This window comes from Brassica napus, chromosome C2 (genome assembly GCF_020379485.1).
Source record: "Brassica napus cultivar Da-Ae chromosome C2, Da-Ae, whole genome shotgun sequence".
NCBI lineage: Eukaryota > Viridiplantae > Streptophyta > Magnoliopsida > Brassicales > Brassicaceae > Brassica > Brassica napus.
The window spans coordinates 24930393-24951245 of NC_063445.1; the positions used below are offsets into that span (position 1 = coordinate 24930393).

The 20853-nt window shown below is 37.5% G+C and overlaps 3 protein-coding genes and 1 pseudogene across 4 annotated transcripts; 1 reads left to right on the plus strand and 3 right to left on the minus strand.

Moving 5' to 3' along the window:
* Positions 1-4876: 4876 nt before the first annotated feature.
* LOC106373626 lies at positions 4877-6898 on the minus strand. The gene is made up of 4 exons (XM_013813776.1): positions 6500-6898; positions 5843-6075; positions 5687-5771; positions 4877-5455 (listed from the first exon to the last, which is right to left on the minus strand). The coding sequence occupies exons 1-4, from the start codon at positions 6896-6898 to the stop codon at positions 4877-4879; spliced, it is 1296 nt and encodes a 431-aa protein (XP_013669230.1).
* Positions 6899-9438: 2540 nt separating this feature from the next.
* On the plus strand, positions 9439-14234 carry LOC111206353 (boron transporter 4-like). 2 transcript variants are annotated; one of them, XM_022702995.2, is made up of 14 exons: positions 9439-9593; positions 10139-10319; positions 10404-10486; positions 10726-10918; positions 11012-11150; positions 11490-11655; positions 11788-11954; positions 12046-12219; positions 12459-12554; positions 12630-12746; positions 12825-13162; positions 13233-13512; positions 13729-13848; positions 13940-14234. In XM_022702995.2, exons 2-14 carry the CDS (start codon positions 10201-10203, stop codon positions 13997-13999), a joined length of 2052 nt encoding a protein of 683 aa, XP_022558716.1. In that variant the 5' UTR covers positions 9439-9593; positions 10139-10200; the 3' UTR covers positions 14000-14234. The 2 variants fall into 2 exon arrangements, with proteins under 2 accessions (XP_022558716.1, XP_048603632.1); XM_048747675.1 differs by having other exon boundaries at positions 9446-9593; positions 10157-10319.
* A 106-nt stretch (positions 14235-14340) lies between these two features.
* LOC111206355 lies at positions 14341-16110 on the minus strand (annotated as a pseudogene).
* Positions 16111-16302: 192 nt separating this feature from the next.
* Positions 16303-17628, minus strand: LOC106374735 (transcription factor MYB1R1-like). Its single transcript, XM_048747676.1, has 3 exons — positions 17192-17628; positions 16885-17096; positions 16303-16767 (listed from the first exon to the last, which is right to left on the minus strand). Exons 1-3 carry the CDS (start codon positions 17439-17441, stop codon positions 16570-16572), a joined length of 660 nt encoding a protein of 219 aa, XP_048603633.1. The 5' UTR covers positions 17442-17628; the 3' UTR covers positions 16303-16569.
* Positions 17629-20853: the final 3225 nt, after the last annotated feature.

Consider the following 20853-nt stretch of genomic DNA (forward strand, 5'->3'; position numbering starts at 1 on the left):
TCAAGTGCAAGGGAATGTCTAAGTCATTCTCAGGTGCAAGAGCCATCATAACTCCTCAGCTCCAAGATGATCCACTCAAGCTTCAAGAGCTCCTCTCTCAGGTCCTCACCATCACTCTTGAAGGTGGGAAGGATCCTCCTTCTCTGTTCTCCACTTGAGGTACCACTCCAACCTTTCCATTGTATATACCATTTTTTCTTTGCATTTATCATTTCTTTTGGGTACCTCTTTCAACTTACTAACACAGAGACTGTGTGAACTAAGTTTTGGGGAGGTACCAAGTATTTGATCATGTTTTCTTTGATGATATTGCATTGAGTCTTGCATTGTACATACATATTTGCATAGAAAAACCAAAAAAATGAAAATTTTGAAAAACACAAAAATAAGCATGTAGTTGCACCTCTTGCATTTTTAGGATTGAGTCTATAGCATATAGGTTGCATTCACTTGGAAATGGAGCAGCAGTTGAAAATACCTTGTAAAGAACACTTGTCTTGTACTGAAATTGATACCCTAGCTAAACATATCAAGTAGCTTAAGCATCTCTAGAAAACCTTGCATGCTTCGAGCCTTGAAACTCTTCTTGAAACTTGTTTGCTTGCTTGATATTGGCATTGTTCTTAAAAAGAGCTCCAAACTGAACTTGGCTTGAATGAACTTGAATCTCTCTTGCATATGGGCACTTGCATACTTGATCATGGATCTCATACATATTTGGGTTATCTTATTCCATTCTACCACTCTTTGTTAACCCAAATGACACTACATACCCTTCAACCCTAGCCATTCTTTGAAACCAAACATTGATTTGCTTGAGTGAGGTCTCTTCTTGAAAGCTTGTCATGTGCAAAATCTTGAGAGTATTGGGAGCGACATAGATTTGTTCTCATCTCTTGCTAGCATAAGAACTTCATTTGAGCTAGCATCTAGGATTGTGAGTGGGTTTATGTGCTCTAAAGGCTTAATGTCTTGGGTTTGGGATGTGAGAAAGTTGAGAAAGATAAACAAGAGAGTGTAAAAGAAAAGGAAAAACCCTAGGGACCAAAAGAAAGAAAGAAAGCTCTAGATTATGTCATTTGAGACCTTTCCCCTATAAAAAAAAGAGAAAGAAAAGAAAAGAAAAAGAAAAGAAAAAGAAAAAGAAAGTCTCAATAAGATAATGGGGAAGGGCAAAGAAAAAGAGTTAGAGCTAAGAAATGAAAAGAAGGTCCCTAGTTGTTTGAGTCAAAATAAAAAGATAGTTATTCATTGGGTGAGTGATGTAAGTGGGTGTTATTGTTATTTTGGGTGTTGGGTGATGTAATATGAGGATAGAACTTGGGATCACTTGAGAAAATGGTAGAATGATGAGAATGGATCTATGTATGCATGAATTGCTTCTAGTATTAGATAACTTTTGCATATTGATCAAGCTCATTGTTCTTGAGTGATAACCACCTTGAAATGATGCATTTAAACCCTCCTCTCATTCATATTAGACCATTTACTTACCTAGCAAAATGACTGAGATCATGTGCCCATTTGTGAGAATTCACCTTGTGTGTGTGTGTGTGTGAATCAATGTGAGGGCTGGTAAAGAGAGCATGTTGGTTGATAGGCATTGCATCTTGTGTAGAGGCATAAGAGTATTGATAGGCCTAGAGAAGCTAGAGTATAATAAGAGAGTGTGCTTATGCTATTTGCTATGTTTCTTTAGGATGTCAAGTTGAGTGCTAGAAGTGTTTCTTGCGGCTATGAGCTCCCACCTTCAAACCTCTTCTCCTATGAGCTCTTGAAAGTTCACTTGTGGACAAGTAAAGGACAATTTTGGAGGATTTGATATCTTACATATTTGCATTGTTTTAGTCATTCATTCTTGCACATGTTGAATCATTTATATTAATATTTAGGCATCTTTAGGTTCCATATTGCATACATAAGTCTTTATTAGGTGTTGGAGCATCCTTTGGAGCTTTTGGAGGTATTTAGAGACATTTGGGCTCTTAAGGAATAGAAAATGATCATCTTAGCGAAATGGGAATTGGAGCGAGGTTCTGAAGCGACCTGATGCACCCGCTCTAGACGATTGGAGTGTAGAGCGACCCACTGGAGCGAGGCATGACACCCGCTCTGACCAGAGCGACCTCGACCTCTCGCAGCGAGGTAGCGTACCCGCTCTGGGCCCAACATCCCGTCGACAACTTTTGAGAACCGGAGCGACCAAGACAGAGCGAGTTGGGTACATCGCGCGTCAAATCCATGAAGTGCGAAGGAAGCCTGAGAGACGTCCATTCCCGAGGTGGCGAACCCACTGTGAAGCTGGAGCGACCCACCAAAGCGGGGTCACAAACCCGCGCGCAAGATTTATATTTGGTCGATTTTTCATGTTTTGCTGGACCTTCTCAGACTTGTTTTTGAGGCCCACTAGGTTTTTAGGAGTCCTATAAATACTCTCTAAACCTAAAATTAAGACTTATCTTGTTTTCTATCTAATCAAGAGCCACTTTTGGGAAAAAGATCTAATCTTGATCATTATCTTTTGTGATTGCTTTGATCATTAATCATGTTTAGACTTATATCAACTAATGATTTAGTGTCTACCATGATAATGAGTGAGTAGTCATCTTTGGATCCATGGGCTAGGATGATTAGGATGATTAAGTGATGATCTAGAATGTTTTAGAGTAGATTAATATATTTTCTTGCTTGATTGAGTGATCTTAATGCTAATCTGGAGTTGGCCATTTTAGATTAGAACTCTAGACATTTCATTGCCCGGAAGGTGTTCGATGAAATGTCTGAGCCAACTCAACATGCTCTTAGCTTACCCTACCAAAGGGATTTGATGTTAGGGGAGTTTAGAAAGTTGAATGATCCATTCTTAATGATTGCTTGATTGACACAAACCAAAGGAATTTGATGTTTGATCAATGAGAGTAAATGAGCTTTTGTCTTGGAAAAGAACTTGCTTAGAATTGATATCTAGACTTAGGGGAATGTGTTGATTGAAACCTTGCCATTTTAGATTAAATCTTAGTCATCTGAAATCAAAATCCTATGCCCATGATTCCTTCTTTATCCATTTGATTGAAATTTGCTAGTTAGTTGCGTTAGAACCTTGTTAGTTTAATCAAACCACTTTAGTGAACTGAATGCACTTAGATTAAGTTTGAACCTGCATTCTCTTTGCATCAAAATACTTAGAAATGAATTGACATCTTAAATACTACATGATTTGAATTAGGACCCTTGAAAAGTCCATTTCACATGGCTTTATGTTAGTTGTTACGTTTTGCGAATAGTAGTTAATCTGATTAGTTACACTATCTATGTTCTGGTAATGTAGCGTGGTGGGATTGGACGCAAGAAACGGAACTGTACGAGGTGTGGTGGGAAGGATCACAACCGGGCCACCTACAAGATGCCGATATGAAGAGTGTTTTGAGGTTGTTAAGGGGTCATTTTAATGAAGTCTTTTGTTATAGGTCTGATCTGGGGCGACCAATTTTCATGTATAATATCTAAAGTTCCCCATGAAAGTCCCAAGAATCGTCTATGGTTTGTAACACGTAGTTTGGGATCTCAATAACGTATCGGCAATGACCCCCCTTATGTAATGGAAAACCTATGTTATATAATGTTAGAAGTTATTTTGTTGTTTGATTTGTTTTTGACACCATATTAAACTGTTGATCCTGACAAAGACCAAGTGGTTGGGTCGAATATGCTATTTGTTGAGTACCCAAATTGTGATTTAAGACGAGAGTTTGTGGAGAAGAGTTTAATGTTATTTGTTGTATAATGATACCCAAGAATCGTCTATGAAAAAGTTAACTTGTAAATTGTTTATTAACAAATTAGTTGTTTAGTTATGAATAACTTCGCTTGGTGATTGATTGCAGCTTGTCAACTCTTTCTTAATAAATCAGTATGTGTTCATTTTGGCTTAATTTGGTCATGAGATCTTTTCTTGAGATCAGCTCAAGTTAAACACGTTATTTGCAAAGTACATTTAACCTTATGTTTTAGTAGTTATGTGTGTTTGTTGCCTGCTAATATTTTTCTTAGCATTAAAGTCTGTGGGTTATATATATACAAAATTTTTTGGTAACTAGCAGATATTAGCATCTATATATTTAAGTTGTGAATCTATGAAAAAGTTAGCTTGTCAACTCTTTCTTGAAAAAACAAGTATGTGTTAATTTTGGCTTAATTTGGTCATGAAATTATTTCTTGAGATCAGCTAAAGTTAAACACGTTATTTGCAAAGTATAGTTTAACCTTATGTTTTAGTAGTTAGGTGTGTACGTTGTCTGCTAATATTGTTCTTAGCAGTAACGTCTGTGAGTTATATGTATACGAAACTTGTTGGTAACTAGTAGACATTGGCATCTATATATTTAAGTTGTGAATCTAAGAAAAAGTTAGCTTGTCAACTCTTATTTAATAAACAAGTATGTGTTAATTTTGGCTTAATTTGGTCAAGAGATCATTTCTTGAGATCAGATAAAGTTAAACACGTTATTTGCAAAGTATAGTTTAACCTTATGTTTTAGTAGTTAGGTGTGTACTTTGTCTGCTAATATTTTTCTTAGCAGTTTCGTGGGTGGGTTATCTGAATACAAAACATGTTGGTAACTAGTAGACATTAGCATCTATATATTTTAGTTTGGAGTCTTAGCCTTGTTTGTTAACGGATACAAAAACTTGGCAAGTTAAATTAGTGTCATTGACAACTAACGCTCTTGACAATAGTTTTGGATAGCATGGAAACATAAATTCAAACGTCAGATTACGTCCAGACCGATAGTACGACGATCAAAAACCGAGGGGAAATTGCAAGTTTGGAAAAAAGACAAATAACAACAGGGTAATGAAAAGATGGAGATGATGTTTAAATAGGGGTGACGTTGCGATAAACGAGAACAGCCAGGTGTTTAGCCCCTGCAGCCAATGAGTCCCGTGTGATCTCTTTGCAACCGTCACCGTCGCTTGCAGCATGAGCCTGGATGAGCAGTACGGTAGTAGCGGCTGCGTCAGTAGAGTTGTGGTTCTGATGGACATCCTTTACCCTTATCATCTGATAGGGTTTGCGTTGATTGGCGCCTAAGTTTCCCATTGCTGTGTTAAGGATGTGAGGAACGACAATGGTAATTGGGTTCAAGTCTTTCTTCATCATACTTTGGGTGCGAAACCCAAAATTGCAGTCAAGTACTTGTACGGCCGACTCAGGTAAGTGAAGACATACTCCGATCCAGTGCTGTTTGTCGATGAAAAATGGAAAGTAAATTCGGTCGTAAGCATCTACGCTGCTGGTGGGAGGTATGAAGTACTTGAGAACAGCTTCATCGTATTTCAGCCTGCTGCGATCCTTCGCTACGGTGTTGACGAGCCGGGCATGTTGTTTCATCAGCAATGCAGGGAAGTTGGTGTCATAGATCGCAATCTTAGAAGAGTGAATCGCTTCCTCTTCCTGTCAAGTGCGATGTAATGCATGAGGGCATCCATCACCTGTGCGAGTTTGAAAAATGAAGGGGTTAACTTTCCCATTGTTACTTCTCTAAAAATTAGATGCAATGTGTCTATGTTAGCTACGTAATATGAATATGAAGTAGTAGCAGTTATGTTGGAAGATTACTTGCCTAGTATATATGATTTATGGTTAACATTTTCATTAGGAGTTATGAAGTTCGGTGGACATTACCTTTGTTGGCATTTGCTTGGTGCGGTCCTCAATATCGTTCAACTCATCTGTTGTAACAGAGATTCCGTTTCCAACAGTAAAAACCCTGGAAAAAAGAAGTATTACTCGGACAGTTATATGGTAAATTATTAGTTAGCGGGTTGTAGTAAAACGTACTTGTTTTGGCCAACACTCTCTCTCATAGAAATGTATATCTCGTCGATGTTGTCTGCCATCGCTGGTGGGGGTCCTTCCACTCTGAAAGTTATTATCTTGGGGTTGCACTGATAGTCATTGAACAACGGGTGTGGGATCCTTGTCCTTCTGCTCTTCCTAGTCTCTCCAATGTCATCATTTGCTACTAAAGCGGGGACTGTGACATGAATTAGCTCAGTGCGTTGAACCTCATCCTGCGAGAGGCCCAGAGAAGAAGGGTATTTCGATCAAAGATAAAAGGAATTCAATCTGAGAATATCAACCCCGGTCACTAAGATGAAATACTATTGCAAAGTAACAAGGTAAAAGAAAAGTAGCAACCCTTGAATTACGATGACTGACCTCGTTCTCGCATTGGCTGAGTTCTTCCCTCACTGGAGATAGTTGTTAGTGTGTGGAATTTGTGTTCTGACCGCCAAGAGGGGTACTGAATTCTATGTCCATATGAGTATTAGCAACATCTACAATGTTTCTGTCGTGATCTGCGACAGCTGCACAGCACAGCGGGGGGTTTGTGGTGTCATCTGAAGGAACCACCTACGATGACAAAGAGGCAAATACTTTATGGACTGCTTAGGTAGAGTTTATAACAAGGTAGCAAACAGGGAGAAAGCTAACCTCTTCAAGTTCAGTCAAACCCTCGACTTCTGAAATCACCATGTTTATGACCTTATCAACTTGTGGTTGGACGGAGGCGGGCTTCACTTGTTGTGGTGTGCCTGAGGTCTGTGCATCAGAAGGCTCGGTTGGGACCCCTTTTTGAACTTCGCCTCTTGATATATTAGTAGGTTGTAATGGTGGTCCAGAAAATGTGCAATCCCCAACAGGTTTAGGGGCCACCCCTGTGGTCTCTTTCACAGAAGAAGTGTTGGGAATGGAGTTGCCCAAATGGGTAATTATACTCTGAATGATTGTTGCCTGCATGTTTAAAAGTTCAGCTTTGATCACCTTCGCCAGTTGCTCCTCAAGCTTGGCACCTTCCTTAACAACAACATCGTCGATCAATTGGAATACCATGCGCCCAAAAAGGTTAGCGATGTGGGTCGGCTCATAAACATCCCCACTGTCCCCTACGGGAGAGTCGACGTGGCTATCCCGTTCTTTCTTATCTTTCACTTCTTTGTCTTTCTATTTTTTTCTCCGGTCTCTTGCGGGCGAGATAAGCAGCAGATAAACCTCCTCCAAGCATGGACTTGTTGAACAGATGGCCTTCTTGAATAAGTCGTACAAGGTTGTCAACGGCCTCATCATCTACCTCGTCGTCCCACACCAGCTCTTCCGGAGTGTGTGTGGTGTCCACCACCATCGAGATAACATTTACCTGCGATATGGTTGGAGGAAATAGTTAGATGGAGGCCCGGGGAAAGCTATGATTAATTTATGCATGTACTATAGCGAACACATCTTCATTATAGCATGTAATATAACATGTTAACATAGCTAATCATCTTTGTGTGAAACTAAAAAATGTTAGCAGTTAAACGGATTGTTGGAGGCACCAGGACAGAGACTAGTGGGTACGGTTTACGTTAACTGCTATCATCGCAAGGTGGTGTATAACAGTTACTAGTAACATGAAACTGTGGGGGTTGATACATTATGTTATAAGCTAATAAATTAAAGTATTCATACGTTAAATTTTTAATGCCTAACTACAACTCTTATCATCTAAACCATGTGTTACACAGTTCTAAATGCGTTATCGAGCACAAATATATGGTGAGGTATAGTTCTTACTTTGCATTCCTCATCCATGTTTCTAATATGATCGGGGTTTACACAGAATCGAACAGTTTCAGGCTTTGTGGGTGGAGCTTCGACAACCTCTGCTTCTTCAACTTGAGACTCGTTATCGCCAGAGTCTGACTCGCTATCAGAGTCAATGACGACTACCGGTTCAGGCGGAGTAACAGTCTCTCTTATCTGCGGAACGGCCGCGATGAATACAAGTTGAATGGCATCAACAAAACCAGGCAGCGTGACGCTGGCTTGGGATAGCGAAATCTCATCTTTCTTCTTAATTCCAGTGACGAGCATCTCAAATGTCACCCTTCCCCATGGATATTTCAGAAAATCTTCCAAGTTACGTATCATCTCCACATGCTCAGGGATAATCCGAGGGAAGTGTGATGTCGGGAGTAAAACACAAGAGGTAAAAGCCAGACACGCATACTTCAAACGCATCTCTCTGTCTTTTATTTTCTTCTTCTGTAGCATTTCGATGGCCGTGTCGACCAGGCAGAACTTGAGAGATCTAAATAGTTCCCCCCAGTAAAGCTTCTCCTTAATGGGGTTCTTCTTCCGTTTGCAGTTTTTCTTCGGAATCTTGCTACAATTGAGGCCGGTGACTTGCGCGAACTCGTGCAATGACATCCTCAGCGGCTTTCCGGCGAAAAGAAACCAGATCTCGTACTTTTTTTACGCGGAGGATTCTGACAATTACGAACTGGCCGAAACTTCCTGAAAATGAAGGATTCTCTGCTAGTGAAATGATCTTCCCAAACGACGTCTGGCGTAGGAAGTCAACCTCTTTCGGCTCGAGCGCATCTAGTATAGATTCGATTCTCTTTGGTTTGTGGTAAGTGTTTATTCTATCTCCGGCTGGTTCTTCACCGGCTGCAAACATCCGTTCGGGGAGTATCGTTTGCTCCATAGTGTCGCTCGGAGAAAAAGAAAGCTTCTTGTTTCAGTAAATAAATAAAAGTAGGTCCGGAGAAATGAAGATGCGAAAATTGGAAATGAGTGCTATTTCAAAAGGATTCCCCTTATACTTAAATGTAAAATGTGACTTTTCATTTACCATTTCGTCATCAAAGTAAAAATATTAGAAATAATCTAGAGAAGCCTCGAAACCTTAAATGACATGACGTGTAATAGTTGTGTTCTACTAATATGGTCTGACACCAAGGGGGTGAAGCCGAACGGATAAGCGAGTTAGGATATAGGGGTGCAATGGTATTAAAATAAAAGAGATTGATAGGATGACATTTGCCTAATTTCGAACCGGGTATATACCTCCTAATTTCTCAAAAAAAAAATCAATGTAATATAAAAGATTCGATAAAGAAACTATTTTGGCTGAATATATTTTTTACATTTTATCATAAAATCACTATATAATAGTCTTCTTAGTTCTGAATCTTATCTCTAAACGAAATCACATCAAAACATGTAAAATTATACCCCAAAAAAACTAACTTGGTCAAATTTGTAAATAAATAATTATTTAGCGATACGAAGACCACAAAGGAAACAAAAAACATATTTCTAGGAGCTGTACTTTAATTGTCACCGTCTACTAAAAGAAAAATAAAAGAGACTCAGAGACTTAAGGAGGCGCAACATTAAGCATGTAAGAATCCATTATTAAGAAACTGGCATGTGGCAGTAGGGCCATCACAATACGTGTGTGTAAAAGCATGATTAATCCGGTCTCTTAACCGAAGTTCTTAACTTATGATTTGACATTTTTTTTTTATTTTTTTTTTCTTTTTTACAGTTTTCGGTTAAGAAACGGCTTTTATATCTTTTATTTAAGAAACAGTTCTTAAATTTTCCTAGTTGGCCGAAGCTAAGAATTCCGGTTAAGAGATCGGGGTTAATGATGGTAGGTCGGAGGTCTCTGTTCAGTTGCTTCGCCTATATAAATAGATAGTTAGAGCAGAAAGATCGTTGCCTATTTGACTTATAACTCGAAACACTGTCGGCTCCGGTAAGTCTTTGCTCTCTAGGCGCTCGCGGTAACTTGTTCCAACATAGTTTTTTTTTTTTTTTGACGAATAGTTCTTTCTTTTGTTTGATTTTGTTTAATTCATTTCTTTGTATGAGTTTTGTTTTTGTGAGATGTCAAAGGATATGAATAAAAAAAAATCTATTCGATTTGCTTTTTGATCTACCAAAAGATATACCATGGATGTAATTTTAAAGTAGTTGACTGATAAAGTTGGATTCGGTTTATATTTTTGTACATATGTATTTGCTAGATTTCTCAAACTAGATATGTCATAAATAGAAAATCCTATTCTTTCTGCTTTCTTTTTTTTGTGCTTTGTAGTGTTTCTCCCATTGAGATGGGCATGTCACTTTTTCTTCTTTCTATTCACATAAAGGAAAAACAACTTGACATTGCTAATTTCCAAGTTTTTGCAATAGATTATAGGAATATTGTTTATATTTAATTATTCCGTTAAATGCAAGATTTGAGTCGTTGACATATGGTGTTTGTTATTAAAAATAACAGATATATGTTTTATATAGATTCCTCTTTGTGGTTAGAGATCATAAACGAGTTGTGGAGAGTGTCTGAGTAATTTTGGGAGATGGAGGAAGAAAGAGTGGGAAGTTCGAAGAGGCCATTTCGAGGTATCATAGCAGATCTCAAAGGAAGAGCCTTGTGTTACAAGCATGACTGGGTCGCTGGTCTTCGTTCTGGTTTCGGGTATTTGGTTGGTTTAACTTACCATTTTAAATTCTTATTGACACAAAAGATGAACAAACTTTTTAATGATTCTTTTGTTGGTAGGATTTTAGCACCGACGACATATGTTTTCTTCGCCTCTGCCCTTCCGGTTATTGCCTTTGGCGAACAACTCAGCCGTGACACAGGTCTACTTCTTTGAGTCTTCAAGTCACCTTTGATTTTAACTCACGGTTTGTATTCACGTGGAACAAAAGTCTTTAAGTGACTCTGATCTTTTTATTACTCACGGTTTGTGTTCACATGCAACAAAAAGTCTACAAGTTGCACTTTACATACGTTTTGGCTTTTGCATGCATCCTATGATTCAAAGAGAGAAGCCAATTTTAATTTTTTTTTCTATTTTATTGTGGAAAACAATGAATAGATGGAGTGTTAAGCCCAGTAGAAACGTTAACATCAACAGCGTTATGTGGAGTGATACACTCAATACTAGGAGGACAACCACTCTTGATACTTGGAGTTGCAGAACCAACTGTCTTAATGTACGTTTACTTGTACCACTTCGCCAAAGGAAGACCAGAACTAGGCAAAGAACTCTTCTTAGCTTGGGCTGCTTGGTACTAACAAAAAAAACTCTTTCGATATTTCTTTTTAATTTTTTATTTCTCTATGTAGTTATGGTTTTATTGGCTGTTGTATAAAATTCAAAGGGTATGTATGTGGACGGCTTTGTTACTGGTTGTAATAGCGATATTCAACGTAGCTGATATCATTAACCGATTCACAAGGATCGCTGGGGAGCTGTTTGGTATGTTGATCGCGGTTCTATTCATCCAACAAACCATAAAGGTAGTTGATATTATATAAAATGGTGTATAGATAAAATAACAATCATGTACATATTATATATTGGCATGCATGTTTGTAGTTTTTCAAATGGTTTTGGCTTTTGGTTTTATGTATTTTGGATAATATCATAATAGTAACACTAGTTGCCAAAAGAAAATTAAAAAAACTATTAAAAGTTAACATATATGTTTTGGTAAACATGTTAAGATTTATTACCGAGTTTTAAAGTTTTTAAAATTTTGATAGATGATACTAAGAGAACTGATACTCTGTACTAGAATAATACAAAATTGCACCTTGTCAAAATAACATATGAGATGTTTCAAATGAAATGGTTAGGGAATGTTGAGCGAGTTTAAGATGCCAGACCATGAAGACTCAACACTTGAAAAGTATCAGTTTCAGTGGCTCTACACAAACGGACTTCTGGGCCTCATTTTCACCTTTGGCCTTCTCTACACAGCTTTGAAGAGCAGAAAAGCTAGGTCTTGGCGGTATGGAACAGGTAAGAGAGACTTATCTTTTTTTTTTGGTAACAAGAGAGAGAGAGACTTATCTTGTCATGCTTTGGTCACCATTTCTGTGGCAAAAACCATTAAAGTGCCTTAAAACTCTTTTTTTGTTTTTGTTTTAAAAGGATGGTACAGAAACTTCATAGCAGACTATGGAGTTCCTCTGATGGTTGTGGTTTGGACAGCATTGTCTTTCAGTACGCCATCAACACTCCCCTCTGGTGTCCCGAGAAGACTCTCTAGTCCTCTTCCATGGGACTCTGCTTCTTTAGGACACTGGACTGTCATCAAGGTCACAATAAAAGTCACTCTATACATCTATAAAAGATCGTCTTGATTCATCATCTGAACTTCTTTGAGATTCGTTTTTGGTTCTGCTACAGGACATGGGAAAAGTCCCCCCAGCCTATATTTTTGCGGGGTTTATACCGGCTTTAATGATCGCAGGGCTCTACTTCTTTGACCACAGCGTTGTTGCCCAGCTCGCTCAGCAGAAGGAGTTCAACCTCAAGAACCCTTCTGCCTATCACTACGACGTCCTCTTGTTAGGTTTCATGGTAATTATTCTCAAACACTTTACAACATTTGACCCTTTTACCAAAGTGTTGGTAGCTTAGTGGTAGTGCAAGGGGTTGGTTCCTTTGTGCCCAGGGTTCAAACACCTTTGGTACGGAGGGTTATTCTTTGAATCGGAATATCTAAAAGCTGACTTCGGCTCTGGAAGAGATTATGGGTCTAAAAAAAAAAAAAAAAAAAAACAGTTGACCATTTGGTGGAAATCTCCAAAACTGTGTAGGTTTTGGTATGCGGTTTGCTCGGTCTGCCTCCTTCCAACGGTGTCCTTCCTCAGTCTCCTATGCATACCAAAAGCCTCGCTGTTCTCAAACGACAGGTTTAGTACTATGTTCAGACCAAGCTAGTGTTCTTGGTGAACTATTTTATGATTTTGGTGGTTACTTTTGTTCAGTTAATACGGAGGAAGATGGTGATGACAGCTAAAGAAAGCATGAGAAAGAGAGCAAGTTCCTCCCAAGTGTACGAGAACATGCAAGAAGTCTTCATAGAGATGGACAAAAGCCCACTTGTACGTAGTCAGACTAAATACCATTAAGTAAAAATTCAAGATTCAGAATCATAAGCAAACTCTGGTTTAAATCTACAGGTTCAGACAAACTCAACACACATAATGGAGCTGCAAGATTTGAAAGACGCAGTAATGAAGAAAACTGACGAGGAAGGAGATAGCAGTGAGGAGGGTGGTTTCGATCCAGAGAAGCACCTTGAAGCTTTCTTGCCTGTTAGAGTCAACGAGCAGAGAGTGAGCAACCTGTTACAGTCACTGCTAGTGGCAGGTGCTGTGTTGGCTATACCAGCCATTAAGCTCATACCAACTTCTCTCCTCTGGGGATACTTCGCTTACATGGCCATCGATAGCCTCCCAGGGAATCAGTTCTTTGAACGCACAGTGCTTCTTTTCGTCCCACCAAGCCGGAGATTCAAGTATGTGCTCTGAATTTTCTCTGTTTTGCTTTCCTTCAAAGCATGATCACTTGATGATTTTTGTTGCTAGGGTCTTGGAGGGAGCACACGCGTCGTTCGTGGAGAAAGTTCCTTACAAGTCAATGGCTGCGTTCACAATGTTGCAGATATTCTACTTTGGGCTGTGCTACGGAGTGACATGGATTCCGGTGGCCGGAATCATGTTTCCGGTACCTTTCTTCCTCTTAATAGCCATCAGACAGTACCTTCTCCCGAAGCTCTTTAAACCGGCGCATCTACGAGAACTAGATGCCTCTGAGTACGAGGAGATCCCCGGAACTCCTAGAAACCCGCTCGAGCTGTCTTTTCGGGTGAGTTAGTGTAGGGCCGGTCCTGAGCCTAAATGAAACATTGCTTTATAACCTCCAAACTTTTACGGTTTAATATAGATAAATCATACGTTTCCAAATTGTTAAAAACAAAATTTTACTAAATTGTCTATAACCCTAAAACGTATATATTACATTTGATTCTGCGTTTTTATAATCGGAGTTTTGTAATAATCATGAGTTAACATTGTCTTAAAGTCGACTGGCTCGATGAAAGACGTCCTAGAGTGTGACGCTGAGATCTTAGACGAGTTAACTACGAGCAGAGGGGAACTTAGAGTCCGTCCAGTTAGTCTTAGTCCAGACAAAGGCCCCCAGGTTAACTTCTTTTCTCGTTTGTTATAGATCTTTGTGTTAGATCTAAGCTTACTAAAAGAACAATGTTCACATGCTCATGTTTAACATGCAGATTTACCCCAACGAGATAGTAGAAGCAGGAGATGGGGACATGAGTACTCCAAGAGAGTGATCTATCAATGGTGGAAATCAGAAGACAGATGATATTAGAAGGGTTTGTGTCCTTAAATAAACCCAAGATGACGTGTTTGTCAAGATAATGTTCTTCGCAGTAAGAATTTATTAAGTACTGGTTAAGTCTTAAACCGTGCAGGGAAAACTATCGTTTTCTTTTCGTTTTCCCTTATATTAAACTTTATGAATCAATGTTTCATATTTTTTATTATATATATAATTCATGAACGAAATCTAAAACTTTTTTAGTCACTAAGAATGAAAGAAATGTTTTGAAGTTGAGACTAGGCGTTGGAAGCTTGGTTGTTCTCCAAGAAACCATATAAATGATGTATTACAAGTTCATGATTCTGAAGGCATAGCAACAAAACAACGAAGCATGTGCAAATTTTGAGATATCTGCACTAGAATTGCTTCTTCTTCACTAACATCTAAAACATATCTGCAATATGTTTCAACAGTTCACCATTTGACTTAAGAGAACTTAGCCTCTCCGTGATCTCTCAAAAGCTCTTTTACTATCCCTTCTTTGCTTACATTGCCTGCTTAGTTTCATCACAACAACACAAAGATAAAAAGGCTTTTTAGGTCAGAATAGATAAAGAACACATAACCTAGAGTAATATTCTTAAACTCATACCTCTTTCTGAAGTCCAGTCTTCTAAACTTTTCATTTGTACTAAAACACTCGATTCTTCGGTATTACAAGACCATTTTGATCGATGTTTTGGCATGATTTGAAGAACAAACTGCAATATCAGAGACTGGTTTGGTCTCTTGGCAATCGCAGTCTGCCCTAGAAATACCGTTTTTTTTAAGAAACTCTTCTCTTGAGGAGTCATCATCCATATCTCTCTCTGTACGTAAGCCTCAAGTTCAGCTTCAAGTTCCTTCACTTCCTTTTCCCTCTTTGCCAAATCTTCTTGGCTCCAACAGATGAAGCACTTCTCTCGTCATCTAACTCCATATACAAATCTATCAGTGACTTCTTGTCCAAGCGAACCTCTTTCTTGAGCTGATGAAGGATGGATTCACCGTTTGAATCAGCCATGTCTGTCTTATCTAAAGGTGATTTCCTGAGAGCTCGTACGGACCATCGTGGGCTGTTTTGCGACGAATCAGACAGAGGAATACCAAAGATCTTGTTACCTTACCTCCATCTTACAAAACTCGATGTTCTGTCCACATCCAGATCCTTAAACTCAGATTCTTTTTCAGAAACTTTGTTGTGTGAATCCCTAGGAGAAGGAGCAGGAGCAGGAGCAAGGAAAGAAGTTTTGTTCTTTGAAAACTTCTCAGATTTTGTCTTTAATAGTTTTCTACAAGAAGAACAATGTTGTTTCAAGCTGTCATTTTCAGTGTTGTTGTTGCTTGTTTTGCAAGCAACCAGATGATTTGTTGTCTGAACTAAATTTTCCTCTTTCTTGAGCGCCAAGGGAAGGTCTCGTTCATCATCAATAAGATCTTTGTGTAAGATCCCAATGAGAGACTTATAAGTATCACAGTCAGATTCTTTCTGGGCGTCGAAAGAGAGAAGACAACCTTCACACATATGTTTGATCTCGGAGAGTTTCTTGTGGGCATGGCAATAAGCAAGGGAAGAGACTTTCTTCTTGTGAGAGTCGCAGATTGAGTCATTGTAATAGAAATGAGAACAAGGAGTGTTGAGATCGAAGAATCTAGCGTATTGGTTTGATAGAAAGGCAAGAAGGCCGTCGATGAAGAGGGTAGTGATGAGAATCCATTCAAGGATGGTGTAGATGAGGGCATTGTGGCTTGTAGAAGCAGAAACAAGAACAAGAAGACACAGAGCAGTTGAATAATCATATGAGATCAAATTGAGCAAGAAGATCTCTCGCACACTCCTTTTGTTTTGTTTATGAATGTGTTTCTATTTATGGGCCGGGAGACAGAATACAACTTGTACACGACTGAAACAGAGGACATGCCAACACACACACACACATTTGACTCATACATGTATGTATGCTGTTGTAAGATTGGTTGATTAGTGAATGGGGATCATGTCCTGTGATTGAAAGATTATTTGGTTAGGAAACAGGTAATGCACCTAATCATCCCACACTAAAAATATATAAAAAGAATCTGGATTTTTGATGGGTAATGAAAAAGCTCCACTATAATAGAAGTGACCAATAAAATGTGACATATTGGAATCATTCAAGATATATTATCCTGGAAAACCAGATATCTTATTATAAACCCATGAATCACCAAAGATTGATTGATGGCCACATGGAGAAGCAACTAAGACTATGATTTTGACTGAGAGAACATGAATGAAACAAACCATACCAGATAGTATTACAACAACTTCCAAACATGTAAGGAAAAAAAAAACAGAAAAGATGAAGGTGGTGGAAACCCTACAAACACACTTACAATTCTTCAAACTCCTATGTCTATTATTCTTCTTTACTACACATCTTTTCAGCCAAATACGTAAATTTGATTAAAATATAACAAAGTTAAGTCCTATCTGTACAAGAGAGAAACAAACAAGATGTGTGTGTGTGTGTGTTGCAGATTCACCTTTTGGGATTTGCATTAAGCGACTCCAATGGTGTTGAATGCTGAATGCCTTGAAGAAGAAGAAGATGGCTCATTTATATTAGATATGGCTAGTGAGAGGCTGAGAGAGATCGGTTCAGACCAAGCTTGCGAAGTAGATGGGACCAGGTTAACTTCTGGTACAAGAGAAGATGGTTGTGATGAGTTCTCCTGCACTTCTTCCATGGGCATGACCTTATGAAAAAGCCAAGCAAGATTTGTTATACAAAAAAAACTTAAACCTACCACTAGCATCAAGGTGAATCATCTGGGTAAGTCACTAGAGTGACAAGAGGATTAGTGAATATTTACCGTAGGAGTTGTCATGTCAAAAAGGCTAGATCTTCTCCGGCGGCGACGGTTGAGATTACTTCGCCGGAGAAAGTATTTCTGAGCATGACTAGCTACTTGAGTAGACGTTCTGGTCTTGACAAAGTTTTTAGATATTCCTTTCCAATTTCCTTTTCCTACTTTCCCCAGACCAAGCAAGAACAGCTTGTGCTCTTCCTCACTCCATGGAACTCCTGTTTCAAAAAATAACAAGAACATACAAACTCTGTTTTTATCAGTCGACTGCTCAAAAACATGTCCAAAGATTAGAAACAGATTTGGACAGTACCTCGTTTCCTCTCACGGTTAGAAGAAACCGGAACAGCTTCATCCGCGGAAGCGTAACAGGAGTTGGTTTTGTTCATATCTTGTCCATCTCCATCCTCGCCACCGATCTTTAGGATCTCCTTCGTCTGCTCATAATCAGACAAGTTGTTCAAACTCACGCTCTTTCTCATAGGGTCAAGCACAACCCTAACACCAAACAGCATAATCTCTTTACTTATTCCGCACGCGACCGTGTTACTACCGTCGGCCATGATATTCCACGCGCTCCCTCTTTCACCGTAAGGAATCAAAAGTACAGAGCAATAGCAATGGAGTGGTGTGTGTGTGTGTGTGAATGTCTTCTTGATGAGTTTTATAAGCCAAAAGGCAGGTGGTTCCTTGTTAAACAATTACATGTTGTAGCTGCTATGATGGTATCATATGCCACGTGTCTAATTTGTCTTTATTAGTTACCTGCATGTCTCTACACAGTTAAATACAATTAGAGAGTGATTATTGGAAGGTTGTTAGGGTGAGGTTCTTACCGGAATATAAGAACCCGTCTCTTAATTTTTAACTAAAAAAACTAAGAACCGTCTCTTAAAACTCTTATTTAAGAGCCGTTTCTTAGTTTTTTTAGTTAAAAATTAAGAGACATGTTCTTATATTCCGATAAGAACCACATTTTAAGAACTCTCCGATAATCATGCTATTACATCGAAAGTGCTTTAACATGTAATTTAACATGATAAAAGTGTAGGTTTATAGTGTACTATACCAATCAGGTCAACTCAATGTCCCCTCCTAAGCGCATGCAACTTGATCTTAGAAAAATAGTCACCTTCTGAAAGATTCTGTGTACTCTGCTCTTATAATATCATTTTACAGCTAAACCATTGTACTTTATTTTTGTAAAGAACCATATCTTGTTGATCTATGGGTTTTTCTTAAAAGACGTTACAAGTAATTCCTTTAAAAATTATAACTTTTAATTTCAACATACTATAATAATATCAGGAAACAAAATGTACACAGTTATACATAAAGTTCATAAACCAAAATGATTTTTTTCCAAAAATATGATATGTTAGTCGGATTTATTGTCTAAAATTAGTCATAAGACGGTGTTAGGAACTAATTCGACTATGTGAATTCATTTAGAAGAACGTTAGGATGTGATTGGACGTATAAGAAAATTATTACATTTATATAATGTCATTATTTATATAATTTTAGATTTATAGGAAAATTTAAAGATTGATACCCATAGTTTTGGAAGAACTATATACCCATAGTTTTGGAAGACAACAGGAACACAAGGCACTAACATCGGTTAGAAAGCAAAGGCACCATTACTTTTATGCACACAAAGTGGAGACCTAAGTGTAGTGGTTGAAGCACTAAAGGAAGAGCTTTCCTGTCTACTTTCTTTTTAGCAATTTGGATGAGTAGCTTGAGTGACGTTTCCAGAATCAGAAAATATACACAAATATGAGATACATAGAGAGGAGAAGAACAAGAAGAGTCTTGCACGATGACCAGTTTCTTTTTATTCTGGGTGGAGTTGTTATGTTCCAATTTAAACTCAGACCAGTGCGTCATTGGTGTGTAATATGTTAGATGCGGAGTCGGAGATAGTGACCAAGAATCAGATGAGGTCATAAGCAAACACTAGAGCTTCAACTAGAGAATCTTCACTGATAGATCCTTTGCATTTGTAACTGAAGCTCCAATAATATATTACATAAGCATTTAGATCAGGACCAGAGCCGGAAAAACGGTCATTTCATAACCAACATATCGCAATATATATGTTCATTCATACCCAACTTATGCCACCGTGCAAAAACATACCTCAACTTTCGAAAATTTCAAATAACATAAATGTGTTTATCTTTATGGCGAAATCCTACATCAGTCGCCACATCAGCTGCCATGTCATATAATTTTGCTGATGTAGATGTTACGTCAGCTAATTTTGCTGACAATAATGCCACATGTGCAAAACAAAAATCTTAAAAAAGCAAAATAGTTGAAAAAATATTTTAATCTTATATAAGAGATATATTTGTAAATTTTCTGATCCTATCACAATATCGTTCTTATAAGAGTTATATATATGTTGTAATGATTTAAATTTAATGTTATTGTTGCTTCATAAGTATATATTTCTTATGATTTTCTTTTAAATTTTAGATTTTAATCGGGTTATTCGAACCGATCCGATATAACCCAAATCCGAACGATATATGATTACTTTATGGGTTATAGAATATGATACAAAATTGACCGAACCCGATGTGTTACGAATATCTCTCATATAAGATTAAAATTTATTATTTAATTAATTTTTGTAAATTTTACTAAATAGTATAAATTTATAAATTTTACATTCTTAAAAAAAATATTTTTATAAAACAATTATTTTGATTTTATAAGAATTTTGTTTGTACACGTGGCATCTTTGTTAGCAAATTAGCTGACGTAGCATCTACATTAGCAAATTTAGATGACATGACAGCTGATATAGCGACTGGTATATGATTTCGCCAAAAAGACAAACAACATGTATGTTATTTGAAATTTTTGAAACTTCAAGTGTGTTTTTACACGATAGTATAAGTCGGGTATGAATTGAACATATGACGATATGTTGGGAAATGATTGTTTTCCCGTGCAAAGCCTAATTACACATTAACCTTGAATCATTGATCTCCAAAATTTGTAGAGACTTTTTACAATACAAACCCCAAAAATATGAAAAATTTGTTAAGGTTTTTAAGAAATGTTTATTCCAAAAATCTCACACGGCCATAGTAACCAGAAAAAACATATGAATGAAAAAATAAATCTATGGCTGCAAAATCATTGGTCTGACTAATGATTCCATAAAAAAAAATTAGTTGGCTTTGTTCCAATGTATGTCTCTATATTTATCTCTAAAATTGAAATCTCAATTATAAAGATGGATTTTATCTAAGAGCATCTCCAATATATGTTTCTTTATTTTCCTCTAAAATAGAAATCTCTATTATAAAAGTAGAATTGTTCTAATGTATGCATCTATAATAGAGTTCCTCTATTTTAGACGAAAATAAAGAGAAAATTTACTTTTGTCTCTATATTTAGAGGTGAAAATATCATATCTCTATATTTTCCCTCATAAATAGAGGAACTCTATTATAGAGGCATACATTGGAGAAAATCCACCTCTATAATAGAGTTTTTCCATTTTAGAAAAAAATATAAAATTAGAAATAGAGATGGATTGGTGATAGTCTAATGTATACTTTTATAATAGATTTTCTTTATTTTAAGGAAAAATATAGAGGAATACTACTTTTTGTCTCTATATTTAGAGATGAAAATAATAGTTTTGTCTCTATATTTTGTTATATACACAAAAGAATTCTATTATAAAGGCATACATCGTAGCAAATCCACATTTATAATAGAGATTTTCTATTTCAGAAGAAAATATAGAAATAGGTTGACAAAAAATGAGAGGTATCACTACTATATAAAAGGAGCTATTTTTGGAGCTTCTAAGGGGTGTCACATGGACATAAATATTTCCCACCAATCAATCTGCCATTTCACTACGGGCTGGGTCACAAACCAATTTCAAGTTCCAGCCCAAACTTGCCCCATTCCGGCCCAACCTAAAATGCTTCTTATTATATG